This window comes from Phaethon aethereus (genome assembly GCF_964289735.1).
Source record: "Phaethon aethereus genome assembly, chromosome: 11".
Lineage (NCBI taxonomy): Eukaryota > Metazoa > Chordata > Aves > Phaethontiformes > Phaethontidae > Phaethon > Phaethon aethereus.
Window position 1 is genome coordinate 4,995,278 of NC_138587.1, and position 14,907 is coordinate 5,010,184.

Here is a 14,907-nt window from a genome sequence, read left to right on the forward strand (position 1 = left end):
CTGCCTCTGTTCACATTGTCAATCTTGTTCGCATTTATCCTCTGTCTTAGAAGAGGTTTATGTAATTGAGAATTCCTGTTCTGACAGCACTTATGGGGTCACTCTTTACTCTATTTCTGCAGCCCTCCGCTGCGATGTATTTCAGTTCTTGAAATCATTTTATCCTTACCACCTCAATTTAAATCACACTAGGTCCAAACCTTCCACTCCTACTTACTCAGTTCTTAGCTTCATCCTCTCCTCTCCAGAGGTACTTGTTCTTGCTGCATGCTTTACTTACACATACAAGCATTGCTTATATTCTGAGCTGTGAGACACACAATTTACTGAGTAGCCTGTTATTTTAAGAAACAGCATATGACCATGTCAGATGCCTGCAGTTTTAGGCAGCAGCTATCACAAAGGAGGGGAGAGCTGAGGTTACGTAGGCAATCTTCACACTGCAGCCACCCCATCCTCTGACCAGCATTTCTATAATTTATCAGGATGGCAGTTGTTGGGGGTTAGGATCTTATCAAATACTGCTTTCATCTCTTGAGATCGTTAAACCTCCCTTGAACCAGGACGTCTGGCCCCCCATATCATCGCTTTTGTTAAAAAATAAGGCCCGTGGAACCTGGGGGAAGGGCACCCTCACCGGCGAGGCCCGGAGCACCCCGACCACCCCCAGAGCGTGAGGGAACGTAAGAGACGGCCAGGCGCGAGGGAGACCGCTCACTTGTCGGTACTACGCTCTCACGCCTCTTCCGTTTTCGTTCTCCGCCGAAAGCGGGCAGCGGCGACAGGGGCAGCCCGGCAGGGAGGAGGCCGAGCCGGGCCGGGCCTGCGCTGGCTCCCGCCCGGCCGGGGCTGCCTGCGCATGCGCGCTGATCGCCTCAGAGCCGCGCGCGCGCGCGGTGAGAGAGAGCGGGCGGCCGTGGGCAGCGGGACGGCGGCGCGGGCGCGGTGAGTGGCGGTGTGATGCTGGGTGGGCCGCGGCCTGAGGGAGCGACCCGAGGGAGCGGCGCGGGGTTCTGCCTGCTGGTAGCTGCTTCCTCCGAGGGCTCGCTCCTCTCAGAGGCCTCGGGGGTGGCGGCGGTGGTTCGCGGCCTTCGGCCGTGGTGTGGCTCTGCTGGTGGGAGCCCAGCTCGTCCCTTCCCTCACCGCTTGTCCCGCCGTCGTCAGGGGCACGGCCGGCGGGCGTCTTCCTGCGTGTCCCGCGGTACGGCTTGAAAGTCGGCCTTTGGCCCGCTTCAACGAGCAGCGGAGGGAAATGATGTCCTACTGTAGTCCCTCTGAGGGAAAGCAGAGCACAGCGTTTGTCTCTTTTCCTGCCTGCCCCTTAGTTCTGCTAGCTGTGGTGGGTTTTTTCTCTAGCGGTCTTTTTACAGAAAAGGCTGGGAAGCTTAATTATTTTGGGATACCTGATTTTCGATTGGAACAAGCGCTGCTGGGGATTGAGTATTGCATTGTTGTGGGATGGATATCGGCGGTTCCTAGGTTGTGATGTGTGAAATACCTGGGATTTGTGTGGGAACCTCCACGTTAGTTTAGTTAATTTGGGTCAGGGATGCCAAAAGGGCAGCAGCGCTGAGAGTGGGAACAGCTGGGCCTGGCTTTGGGGCTGCTGTTAAACGTCATGAACCTCTGATTCGGGAAAATAAAAATGCAGGCTGGCATATCGCCCTTGAAGCATCTAAATGAGCTACTGGGTTTTTGTTACCTCTTATCCCATGTTGTTAGACAGTGTGTGGTGTTTAAATAGGGAAGAAGAAAGTGCACAGAAATGTACATTGGTTTGCAGGTGTTCCTCAAGCCAGGTATTTCTTACCTATTTACAACTTGCTAAGCACACAGCAGCTGCTCAGTCTGGGAAGGTTGGGAATGATGCCCTGGAATCAAGTGATACAGTGAAATGGGAAGTTCTACTTCTTTCATTTCTGCCATGTGAGGTAGATTATCTATATAAATTACCCATATGAAAAAAATGAGTAATCTGTTAAATTTAGCCCTATTAATGGTTAATGCTCTCTGTTTGCTCATGAAGTTGTAAGAATGGGGATATGTTTAATACCTGTGAAAATCAGTGAAAAGTAGCTTTTTCCCGGATAATAGTTAACTTTTGCATTTTTTTGGTAAAAATACTTTTGTCTTTAAAAGTTAATTTTCAAAAGTGTGTGATCATTCCTCTACCCCCCTGAAAAAACCCACCACCTCCCCCCCTCCCGAATTCTGAGTTAAACCTGAGGAATTATCTTGCATTTGGAAGCTATTGAAGGGTCAGACAAGTTGTATATCGGGTGAATGGTACTATGTAAATTCCTTCTCTCATGCTAAATACATACACAAGCCCATGTACATACATACCTATGGTTCTGATGGATGTCCATCTAAACTGTCCTTGGTGAAGGAGATCCCAAATATCCTCTAGATAATTTAATTCTGTTACACCTACTGTATTATTTATGTTTTCTTTGACCGAATCTTCAGGAGGAATGTGACGTTTTTAGGATGGGGCTTCAAGACTTGTGAAAAACCCTGCAAACTGATCAAAACAGTAAGCATGTTTGCACTGGATGTCCTGAGTGTGTCAACTGCTCGTGTTTAAACTGTTCAGACAGCTCTTGTGTCATGAGCCCACCGCGAAGGAGCATCTTTGAGTTACTGTGCGTGTACTAACTCAATGGCTTGTGCATTAAATTTCACATGAAGAGCAGCATGCTTACTGTGTACGCTCAGAAAATCTGTTTGGGGTATACTGAATCTGTTGCTTGTGTTCTGGCTAATGTGTGTATGGATTATAAAATATAGATCTAATTTTTTGAAAGTATTACTGTTTTTCAGTATTTTCTAATGGTGGTTTGTGATCAGTTCACTAATGAACTGTACAGATCTAACATCTGCTATGTGTGAAATTATAAACAAGGTACAAAAAGCTGCCAAGTTCTAGGACTGAACTTGGTGTGCTTTTTATGCAGAATATAGTGGGTGCTTTCCTGTGCTCCAGATGTTTGCGTTCATTTACATTGAGTTGTTTCATGGAGGTGCAGAGAGATGATACCTTCAAATTCTTGATAACGCTTTTTTGTAGTTGTCACCAGTATGTCGAATGTAATTCTGTGAGAATCTGAAATGGTCATCTTGTTGAATTTTGAAGAGACACTATTTGCTGTCATAAATTGGAAAATACAATAATCTTTTCTTGTTTTCCTGTTTTGGTAGGGTCACAGAGCCAGTGGTTGCTTTTCCTGCTGGATTCATCATGCTAACTCCAGCTTTTGAGCTGACCCAGGATCCGGATTTTCTTACAATAGTAATCAAAGTACCTTATGCCAGAGCTTCAGAGTTCGATGTGTATTTTGAAGGGGAAGATTTTAAATTTTATGCTAAGCCGTACTTTCTCAGGCAAGTACTGGAAGGATTTAAAAAAAAAATTGAACTTCATAAAATAAATAAAAGTCAGTAGAGAATGAACTTCATTTTGGTCCCTTCAACATATTCTTCATCTGCAGCTCTTACACTGTAGACTGCAGACAGTCCATTTTGTGTGCAAATAATTGTTTTTATGGATCCAGCCTCTTTGCTTCTAGGCATTAAATCACGTTAAAGGGAGTTTAAAGAAATGCTTTTCTAAATTGAATTTACCATAGATTTTTAATTGGAAAAATGGCAAGACAATTCTCTGGGTGTATGTAAGTTGTGTAGAATAAGTGTGCCTTTTTCCTGCTGAGAGACAGGTACAGTATATCTGGTGAAGAATGGATTTTGATGCACATAAGGGGAGAAAAGTCCTGTGAGTGGAGGCAGTAGGAAGTGAGGTTCCAGGCTGTATCTTTTCTCTAGATAGCGAGTTCCCCACTACTCTATAGGAGAAGAACAAGAAGCAATCTCAGTATCAAAGTGTTAAAGAGAACCTGTGGCATGTAAGAGCTGACAAGCTATTAACCTTTCTTATTTTCTGTTTTCTGTATTCTTGCGCATGCTTCCCCGTTATACATTAGTAGACCTCAGGTATTTTAGTGGACTGGTAAGATGCAGTGAAGTAGTTATTCTGAATAAGCGCTACAAGAAGTCTGGATGAGTTCTCATATCCTGTCATTGTGGGTTAGCTTAGAGTTTTTTAAATTGTGGAGTCCTTTGTACTGCCTTTGGAATGTGCCTTACATTTTTATAGGCTGAGATGTTAAGTTGCAGAATTAGGCACTCAGTGAGGCATCTCAGTTTTTGCCTGCAGGTTGACACTTCCTGGAAGAGTTGTTGAAGATGGCAGAGAAAAAGCATCTTATAATACAGACAAAGGTATTAGTTAATGTTCTTAGTATATGTGTCATTAAAAATGCTATTAACTCTCCAATAACTTATACTTTGCAGCACTGGAATTGCATAGAACTTTAGTGAAGTATACAATACTGTAAATAAATGTGAAGTTTCTCACATCTTATGTAGTATAAAAAAATCTTGCTCGGGATTTATTTTACTTTTTTAGGCCATCCTTAAACACAACGGACGTATTCAGAGCTGTCCTAATAATGAAAAAATTATGTATGAGTCTTCTTCAAACCCTGTGGGGACTAGACATGTTACTGTACCAAGATCATTAGTCTAGTAAATCTGCAAAGAAGTTAGGTAGTCCTGAGTAGAAATGAAATAATCCCAAGGCAGTCTCTTAGCTATGTCTTAAGAGAGAAGACATTTGCCTTTCTCCACACCTTCAGGTGGAAAGTATTTCTGCAATAAAATATGTACATTTTTGAATTAATGTATTAATTTAAAAAAACCCAGCAGTAAACCCTATAATTTGCTGCTTGCAAAGTCTTTTTTACATGCTTGACTTAAGACAATAATCAGATTGCTGAATCTGGTTTCGTATGATCTTCTGTCGATTGCTTGATTGGTGGAAGGATTCAAATTAAAATGAAGCTTGTATTCTATTGATTTGTGTTTATAAAGAGACCACAACTGGTTAAATATTCTTTCATGCGTTATCATTAAAATCTTTGATTTTTGTGAAACCTGTGAAGTAACTTTAAAAACACACACAGAGGTTGATGCATAATAAAGTGTTACCTGCATGTGTCTCTTTCTGTGAGCCTTTTTCATTAGAGGAAAAATGCACATTTTTGTTTGTCTTGAATATTTTAATGCAATAACTATACTATGCCTTTCCTTTAAGGAACTTTGACAGTTCGGTTACCTAAGGAGGTTCCTGGCCAATATTTTGAGGGATTGGACATGCTGACATCTCTTTTAGCACCAAAGAAATCACGATCAGCAAAACCTTTAGTAGAAGAGATAGGTATGACCAAAAAAATCTTACTTATAGTAGTGATTGAGGTACATAATGAAGTAGTTATAGATCTACATGGTGATATATGTAGAACAATAGAGTATTTCTGTTATTGCCTAGTCCAAGGTATGAGAAGGATGTGAATGAATCTGAAAGTATGGATAAGCATAGAAATAAATGTGTTGTAGGTGATATGTATGTCATCTTTATAGGCTTAGTTATGTTTACATTTTTTCAAAACGTGTTTAAGGTATGCTAAGCCCGTGTAGATCTTTGTACCCCTCTAGTGGCTCTATAATACACACACATTTGAGTAATCTCCTTCCTACAAGCTAGCACAACTGGACTTTTAGCTCAAATGGTTCTAGTGGATGACTTGCTTAACATCAGTATTTAACAGACAAGAAGGGGTGACTGCCTGTGTTTAATTTTTTGATATCTATCTTGAATTACTGATGACATCATTTTACTCCTGTCAGGGTTCTCATAGCATCCAATTCTGATCTTATTGAAATCAGTGGAACAGTTGTTTCAGTCTTTGAGTGAGTGTACTTAAAATCTTTAGTGTTCCTGGGCCTCATTTTTGAAAGCTGGAGAATTTGGAGCAGGACCTGTGGATTACTGACACAAGCATCTGCCTGTATGACCCAGTGTTGTATAACATTTGTTAGAAGATGTAGTAAAATGAAAGGCTTATTGTGTTATCGGCGTTTGTCTTTCTATTAGATCATATATATCTTCTATGTAATAATTTTCTTTCTCTGACCATGCAATACATACAGCTGCTTCTGCTGAGTTGGAGGAGGAGGAGGAAGAAGAGTTTGACTGGGAAATAGAGCAGAGCCCTTATGAAGAAAGTGCAGAAAGCACTCTACCACCACAGTACCGTTATGGTTTTGGGAATTTGCGGTCAGGGGTGTTCCAGAGGCTGCAGGTAAATGCATTTTTGTCTTTTCCTATCATAAAAGTTCTGGGTAACTTTCTTGTTCGGTTGGCTTCCTGGCTCATCCCATAGTCAGGAGGGGATCATTAGGTAACTGTTCTCCATTATCCCATCCAGTGACTGAGAATATTCTGCTTTTGCATGTACAGACAAATCCTTGTTCCTGCAGAAGTAGCGGTGGTCAAAACTGAGTTAATTGTGTAGCAAAGTCAACAGGCCAATCTGTTTCTGCAATAATTTCAGTGTTAGAGGACAGGGCTGAATGGAGTCCTTGGTAAAAACGTCCTCTGGAGGTGAGCTACTGTCACCAGCATGGTTCAGCTAGCCTGTGAAGGCAGGGAGAAAAAGGCCTGTATGGAGTAGGCCACGTGCCAGGTGAATGGTTCTGGCAGGCTGCAAACTGTCTGCAGGCTGTTAACACTTTTGCTTTGTCTTGGGTATTGTTCTGACTTCAAACATATTTAACATCAATGTATAGCATATTTCAGATGTCATGAATTTTATATTTAAATTAAAAAGCAATTACTCAATTAACAAAAAGCACAAAATAAAGCCAGCTAATGTTATGGTTGTGGCATTAAAATTTTTTTCTTTGTCAGATTCATGGTAATTTTCTCTTTGTACTTTTTGGTTTAGACTTGATTTTCTCACAAGACAAAAACTTCTGAAGTGTGCAGTCTTCAAGGTGTCTGCCCACCTGGTATCTGTGGGATTTACTAGGGTTATGCTGATGCACTGAAATTTGCTTTTGTGGATTAATTGGTAGGATTAGAGCTTTAAAATGCAATTAATTTGCTCTGGTGCATTCAGCAGTTTAATTCATTAATAGATTGAAGCTAATCTACAACCTGTAGTATGCTAGGTAGTATAATAATGTTCATAGTATACAGAGCTTTTATTAAAATGGTAGATGATAACTTTTTTTTTGTAGTGGCCTTACTCTAAGCAATTTAAGTTGTAGCTGTTTAAAGCAACTTGATTATGTAACTCTGTATCTCGTTATTGCATGAATTGTAGTATTTTCAGTGTTTGGAGCATAAGGATTGCTATTTATGGAGAAAGTACTTACATTCTGTTAGGATGTATACACTGGTTTATTACCATGAAAATCGTGAAGTAGTACATTTCCCATCAGCATTAATGTACTACTACTTAATGATGCTCAAAAGGGCACTACAGTTGCCCACCAATTAAGGCATGGGCACTGCAATTGCTGGCTAATTAATGTATGGCCACTTCTGAGTGTGAGAGTAATTTCAAAAGTCACAAGACCGGTATCTAGAATTTTTATCTTCTTGTGATTGTGTGCTTTTGTTAAATATTGCAAATTTCATCATCATGCAAAATAACCTGCCTGCCTTATGATAAAACAGCCTGAATAGACTTCATAATATCATGAATTCTAAGGAGCTTCAAATAATTGGATTTTCTTGGAATTTTGATGTTCTGTTTGCAGAACGGAGCCTGAATTTGGAAGGTTTGAAAAGGAGGTTGAAGAGCAACTAGGGATTTCAGTGTAATGCTGATAAGCATTCTTCGTAAACTCTTACTAAATAAATCTTGCATATCATAACTGTGGCTCGGTCCTATAATTTTTGGTCTACTTGCAGGATGAACTCAGTGATGTTATTGACATTAAGGATCCAGATCAAACTCCTGTAGATGAACGCAGGAGGAAACGCCTGGCAGCTGAGGCTGCCAAGTTTGAGCCTGATCATTACCTGTGAGTATTGTTTACTTTACCTTGTCAAGTAAAAATACCTCAGTTGAAATACATTAACTTTTTCTTTTCATAAACAATTTGTTTTAAGATCACTTTTGGAAACAATAGTTTTACTTTTTATTTGTTTCTTTGTCTCATCACAGCAGGCCTTAGAGGGGATTCTTAACTGTGACACTGACACAAGACCTTGCTTATCTGTTTTGGGATTACTCTACTGTTTAATTACTGCTTAAGCCTGTATTCAAGCAGGGGCAGCTGTGAACTGTTGCAGAAGGTTGTTTCATAGTTCAGCTCTTCAGCAGATGAGCAACCAATCCCTGCCAGCATTTTGGGTTGTAAATGTCAGAACTTTGTTTTCCCCTTGTGAAGCAAGGATTACTGAACCATCCCGGTCTATGAGGAGGTAAATTTGAGTTTTGCAGGTATGAAGATTTTGTCTAGGCCATTTTGGTTTTTGCCACCTTCACGTGAAACCTTTTTTGCAGCAGAATGAGGAAGAGTTCCAAACCAAGACTTTGTGCTTCTTTGTGCTTCATCCCATGTGATGAAAGTAGAAATAATTCTTTGTACCTTTCAAGTTGGAGTATTTCAGGTCAAGTTAGGTTCAGTCAAGTTTCACTAGAACTGAAGTAGTTCCTACCCTAGAATGTGATGCAAATTACAGTAGTTGTTAAGTTTCCATCTTAGACCCTATTTTCTAGCCTGGTAGATGAGCTACAATCATTTAGTTTAATGGCTGTGTTGTGGATGCTTCAGAACAGGTGATACCAAACTTTCTCCAACAAAAATTGCTTTCCGTTGTACTCTGATGAGAAGGACGGCTCTGAGAGAAATGGTGGCAAACAGAAGTGTTCTGTTGTCTTTGAGGAAAATGTACACTGGTTGATATATTTAAGTTACTTTATAAAGACACTGAAGGAAGGCATCAAATAATCTGTCAGTGTGAGAGTAAAGCAAATTACATTCTGTGTTCAGTAGACTGGGCAGGTTTTGTATGATGACTAAGAAGGTATTAAGAAATCTGCATTTTTTTTTTCAGTTCTCAGCATTTATACTATTGTGTGGCTTGAAGAAAAAGCTACAATTTTAAGAAGAGGCTTGGAACTTGAATCCTTTAGTATAAATTCTCCCAGAATTACTATATTGAGATTTCTACCACAGTGGCTTTGTGCTGAGATGGATTCTTTTCCAGAATTCATGTACAAGTCTTTCTTTTTACCTTGCTACAGTATGCCTTTGTTTACCTAAAAGTCCGTCCCTACCCTACTTTATCTTTGCCCTTCAACTGCATACCTTTCCTCCCCAAAGTATACGCAGTTTTAAAATGGGAGAACTTCCCAGTAAAATCAAGTTTGCTGCCAGTGACATTCTCTGAGAAGTCTTCCCTTTGTAATGTTTTTCTTCAGATTCATCCAGAACAAATCGGGTTTGTTCACCTTCATGTCATGCTGCAAGCTCATCCATTTCCTAGGCTTGTAGGTGGCTCAGGAAAGACGGAGAAAGAAAGGATGGGGTACTATAAGATAGGAGAATATTGTTTATGCTTTTAATAATGATTATTTTCTGGTTCTAAGGCAAAGAACAGATACTGTTCAGGTTTGTTGTATTTCTAATGTATGGAAAATACACTTGACTTGGCTCCAGGCTATTCTATGTATGCATTAAAATATACCCACATACACTATAAACTGAAATAAATAGCATATGACCTTTTTTTTTTCCCCCTAGAGCTGATTTTTTTGAAGATGAAGCTATTCAGCATGTCTTAAAGTACAAACCATGGTGGGTTGATGCTCATAAAAAAATGATAGCCTTGCGGGGAGAAAGTCATCAGGAACATGACACTCATACATTTGGTGAGAACATATATACACACACACGCCTGTTGCTTGAATGATAATTGCTGTGATGCCACATTATGTTCTACGTTATTGTTCTTAAAGGAAAAAGTATGGTTTTACACTAAAATTTTCAATCTTAACTGTTCTTCTTGGAGGAGTATTCTGTTGCTTCTCCTGTGCTCAAAGAAAAATTTTTTTCACTGAGGGACAGTTATACACTGAAATCTTTGAGACAGTTGTGTGTAGAGCAGTTGACAGTATATTATAAACTGGTTATTTCATCTGAAGCATTTACCCATTTATTATGAAGTGTAGTGCATGATCTCTTTTTTTGTCTGCGTAACAAATTTTGGAGTTAACTGTTCATAAAGGCCATTCTAGAATTTCAGGTATCTATGAAGAAAAAGTTCCCTTTTAAGGGTATTCTGTAATCTTTAAGATTTGAAAGGAGCTGCCAGTGTCAGTAAGTCATGGCATCTGAAATCAAATCAAACCTGTCTTTGTGTAGTGATTGTGATAGCTAGGAAGTGGGTCCTTTGTTGCTGGTGCTTATCTCCTCTTTTTTTTTCAGATTTTTCAAGTAATTGTTCTCCCTTTCCTAGTTGTATTTTCAGTGGAAAAAATAGCCAAACTGTTTTTTGTGCCCAATTCCAAATATGGTGCATACACTTCACCGAAAGTTTTCCAAGAATCATCTGTGCAAGATTGTACTAATATCAGCCATTAATCTGTTTGATGGACATGTCTCCTGTAGGGTGTTTTGTTTTATTCACACAGTACGACAGAAGTTCATGGTATTTATTATTCTGTTGCTATTTTTATGGGTCTCAGATACTTTTTTCAAAGGAAAATCTTCGTGTCTAGAAACTAAATGGGATGGTTTAAAGTTTAGTAGATGACCTTGTAACAGTACTGATAGCAGATGACTGAGATTACCTTTCTGTACACAGCGATTGTAGAGAGCATTACAAGTTACTATTATGCATATTCTTTTATTGTCCTTTGTTCATTTCCTATGTAGTATGAAAATCCGATATTACTAAAGTAGATAATGATAATCCCTTCACCAGAGGTTCTTAACAAATATTAGTGCACTAATAATATCTGCACTTTCACATTTTCTACAGAAGAAGAGCAATGGAATTGGGTAAATGTTGTGTATTTTACTGTGAATGTAATCTGATCTTCATTATTGGTCTCTCTTCAGCCTCTGAAGTCAGAATTGTTAATTATATCCATCATAAGCATTGGACAAAGGTACAAGAGGCTTGAAAATAGAATAATGAGGGGTTCTTTTGTTTGTTTTTATCCATTCACTCCTTAGTAAATGAAACACTGCTAATATTTGCCTGTGTTAAGGAATATCATGAAAATGAAGATCTGCTGGATAATTTTATTGCTAAAGAATATTTTTACTCTGAACTGAGATTCTGAAGAAAAACACATATGCATGTTGCTGGGTTTTAGGGGCAACAACAAGAGAAAAACTATGTGAAAGCATGTCAAGCGTGCTAATGAAAGTTACGCAGAAAATGGGGCTACATAAAAGATCATCTTTTCTCTAAACCATTTGTTATAACAGATGTATATTTAATAAGGATGATCAGAAAAATTTGATCTTCCTGTGGCTGAGTGAAGAGGCTCCTGTAGTTCTGTGGATCTTGAGGAAATTTAAGTAACATAAGAGGCCATCTGGTTTTTGGGCTATGTTAATGATGACAACAACCCACCTTTTCCCTCAAAGACCTCATTTTTGATAACAGTGTTACTGCTGTTTGAACAGCAACAGTAGCTGGGGATGGCAAGCGGCTGCCGGGATCTGAAACCATTGGAGGTTCCTAAACCTGAGTGAGCTGTGGTGAAAGAAACCACCATGAGAGGGAGTACAGGTTCCACTTGAAGGTCTCTTACGACTGGAAATAGGAAAGGGGAGGAAGTGGGTCCAGGCTGTTGGACCTGGAATCTGATCATCAATAGGATGAGTTCCCCATGGTTTTGTATTGCTTTTATGCTTTTTCCAGTCAAAGGGATGGTCGGTCTAATCTGAGTTACAGATTCATGAATTCTCACAAGCTGAATGCAATTTGACTGCATATCTGCATTAATATGTAGTCCAGTATGCATGCTTAGTAAGTGGAAGTGACATAGAAAAGGCACATAAAAGAAACAAGGACTGTGCTAAGTGAAGGACCTTCTTTATTACTTGAGAAATTTTAGGTTATTTCCGGTAGAACTGGGGAGAAGTCTGTCTGCATTAAGCCAAGGTGTGCTCTACAGCTAGAAGGATAAGGAGGCTGTCATTGGTATTAGAGTGTGCTTGTAGTAAGAAGCCTTTGAACACTGGTGCTTAGCTATAAAAAGCCAAATGGTACTTGAGCACAGAAGCTCTAGGGGCACAGATGTTATACGTATTGCAGTACATTTTAAGGTGTTTTATGAAGTGATGGGTGGTGAGTCTTTGAGCCTTTGTGTGCATATATCCCCCTGCAGGTAGGTGTGAGGTCAAACTTTTTTCTAAGAAAAATCAGATACAAAAGTCCCCTGTTTACTTTTGAACCTGTTTAAGGGCATAAAGGAGGAGGGATTGAAATCCTTCATGCAGTTTCTTTTTATTGTATATGGAAAAGAGGCATAAAATGAAGAGTACCCAGATTTCTTACTCTTCCCGAGTTCCAAATTCATGTCTTGTGTTAAGGAAAGCATCTAAAATAGGGTAGTTTCCATCATCTTCCATGATGAGGACTTCCAAGCATATAGCTTGTAAAGAGGCTTCCAAATATTGGGGTATTTAAAACGTGTACCAGTCATTTTTAGGTGTACTGCCATGGCTAGCTTGCAGAAACATTTGTGTTTCCTGCGTGAAGGAAGGTTATGTTCTTGATTGAACATGTGCTGTCCAAAGCTGTTACCCAAGCACATGGAAGCTGAGAGATGGGGTGGAAATTGCATGCTGTCAGATGTGCAGCGTCTCGTACTGGGGAAGTCCACTACCCTCAAATGTGAGATGGTGTTTCTTTTTAGAGGGTTGTTCATTGGAGGTAAATGACTGATAAGCCAAGAAGGTAGGAATGGTAATGTTAAAATTGACAGTAGATTACAGTACTGGTTACCACAATATTGAGATATTGGCACTAGAATTGGACACCTGGTACCTTTAGAATCCCTGTATTTTGTGCTCTGTTATTGCTGCCATTAGGACAGTTCCCACCTACAGAGTGTCTGTGCAATCAGGAATGTCATTGGGAACTGACTCCTCAACTTACTACGTGGAAAAGTGAGTTTAGTGTGGGAAAGTCACATAAAAATTAGCAGGTCCTTTAAAAGTGTATTTTCTTATTCAGAAACACTGAACCAAGAGAATTATTTTTTTGTTTCTTCCTTTTGCTGGTATATATTAATGTCCTTCTGTTTTTTATCTTCAGTGGTTTCTGGTAACCAAAAACTAGTTTACTTTTGTCTTTATAATGTCTTTGGCTTCTAGGAGTAATTAGAAATACGGATTGCCATGGGGGAAAAAAAAAAGTCAGCATTACAATTAACTGAAGATTTTGTTTGGCTGATTACTGCTCTTATTTTCATCCTTGGTTATTCTCTCTTCCATTTTTACATCATCAGGTTTTTTAAATGTCTCATTACCAGATTTTTTTTCTTTTTCGATCAGCTTTTCCCATTAGCGTTTAAAGTCTTCAGCTCTCTTCTGTCCTTACCTTGAATCTATTATTATTTAACCTTTTTACTTTTTCTCCAGCTTGTGTGTGTTATGTGTATTTTGTCTTTTTTTAATTTCTTCTTTTATTGTCCTAAGTGCCTTTTCTTCTTTTGTCCTTTTTTACATTTTACTATGTATTGCAATGATTCTTTTCTTGCCCTTTGTGGTTTTTTTATTTATTTTCCCCCTAGGTTTGTTAGCCACCAGGCAGCTAAGATTATTGCCTTTGCCGTACCGCTGAGTAACCAGAAGAAGTACTAGAGAGCAGGTTTCACAATCATGTTTTGTAGCAAAATATAATTTTTGAAGTGGACATTTTCTAAAGCTGAAAGGCCCAGATTTTGTTCACACTTACAATGTCTAATGCAAGTCAGGTAGTACTCCATAAAGCCTAACTAATTACACAGCCTTTCCCATGGGGGAATAAAACTTTTGGAAAGCTTGCTTTCTGCTGAGTTTACATTAGAGTTTTGCTTTTACAGTTTCCAGACGAAAAGTTTTGTGTTTTGTAGCAATCACATTCAACTTAATTAAAAGTTTCTTTTTATTCTACTTCAAATTGCACAACTGTAAAAACTCCTTTTTAGGCAACCCAATAATCTTCAAAGGGCTCAGGCTGACATTTGCATTTAATAGAACATTTATACGCTCCACGGATAACTTACTTTGTTTACGGTAACCTGTTGTGCTTACCTGTGACCATTCTCTCTTTCTGATCTCTTTACAGAATGAGAAGCAATTTCAATTTCTTTTTAAAGATCCACCTTTCAGGAGGTCTCTGCTCAAATAGATACCGTTACTGGTAGATTCATAAGTTTAGGATGAATAACTTTCTTTTTTATCAGATTTCTGCAATTTTTCTGTGTACCTGTTTTACTCAGTATTCCGGGCCTTTGCTGCAAGTGTACCTTCCTGGCACTGTTCTGCTGCAGAGCAAGTATTTCTTATGTGAGGAAAGATTGCTGTTTATTCATACAAAATTCTTAATATACAAATGAAAGGTCTCTATTTTAAAGTATCTCAGATTTCAAAAGGCAAGAACAGTAAGACATGGAAAAAGGAATGATGTATAGTTTTGGTATGATTTATAGGAACCGCAAATTTCTTAAAGAATAATGACAAAAATCAGTATAAAGGAAATTGCGAGACCCAGGAAAGACTGAGTCCAGTGACTTTATGGAGAATGCCTGGAGGAAGAAGGTCAGAAGTGATATGGAAGAAATGGGCTGTAAATGTTGATTTGAGAATTAGAAGGGTGGAAGCTTTGGGCATCTTTCTAGTCATAGTAGTGCTGCCTTTCCTCTTTTAATGTCTTAGAACTTGAAAAGGAAAGAGACTTGTTAGCTACTGATTAAATCAATAGCTAACTTTATTCTATGATTTGTTTCTGACAAATTTGCTTTCTGCTGACTTATCTCCCCCTTT

At 39.1% G+C, this 14,907-nt stretch overlaps 1 protein-coding gene across 1 annotated transcript in view; it reads left to right on the forward strand.

The window, feature by feature from the left end:
- Nucleotides 1-3,241: 3,241 nt before the first annotated feature.
- SHQ1 (SHQ1, H/ACA ribonucleoprotein assembly factor) overlaps nucleotides 3,242-14,907 on the forward strand; it is a gene marked incomplete at both ends in the record, with an annotated part of 51,449 nt that continues 39,783 nt past the window's right edge. The window contains 6 exons of the mRNA XM_082004395.1: nucleotides 3,242-3,384; nucleotides 4,214-4,278; nucleotides 5,153-5,275; nucleotides 6,049-6,200; nucleotides 7,820-7,932; nucleotides 9,661-9,788. Of these exons, the coding sequence (XP_081860521.1) occupies nucleotides 3,242-3,384; nucleotides 4,214-4,278; nucleotides 5,153-5,275; nucleotides 6,049-6,200; nucleotides 7,820-7,932; nucleotides 9,661-9,788 (724 nt within the window). The remainder of the gene's footprint in view (nucleotides 3,385-4,213; nucleotides 4,279-5,152; nucleotides 5,276-6,048; nucleotides 6,201-7,819; nucleotides 7,933-9,660; nucleotides 9,789-14,907) is intronic.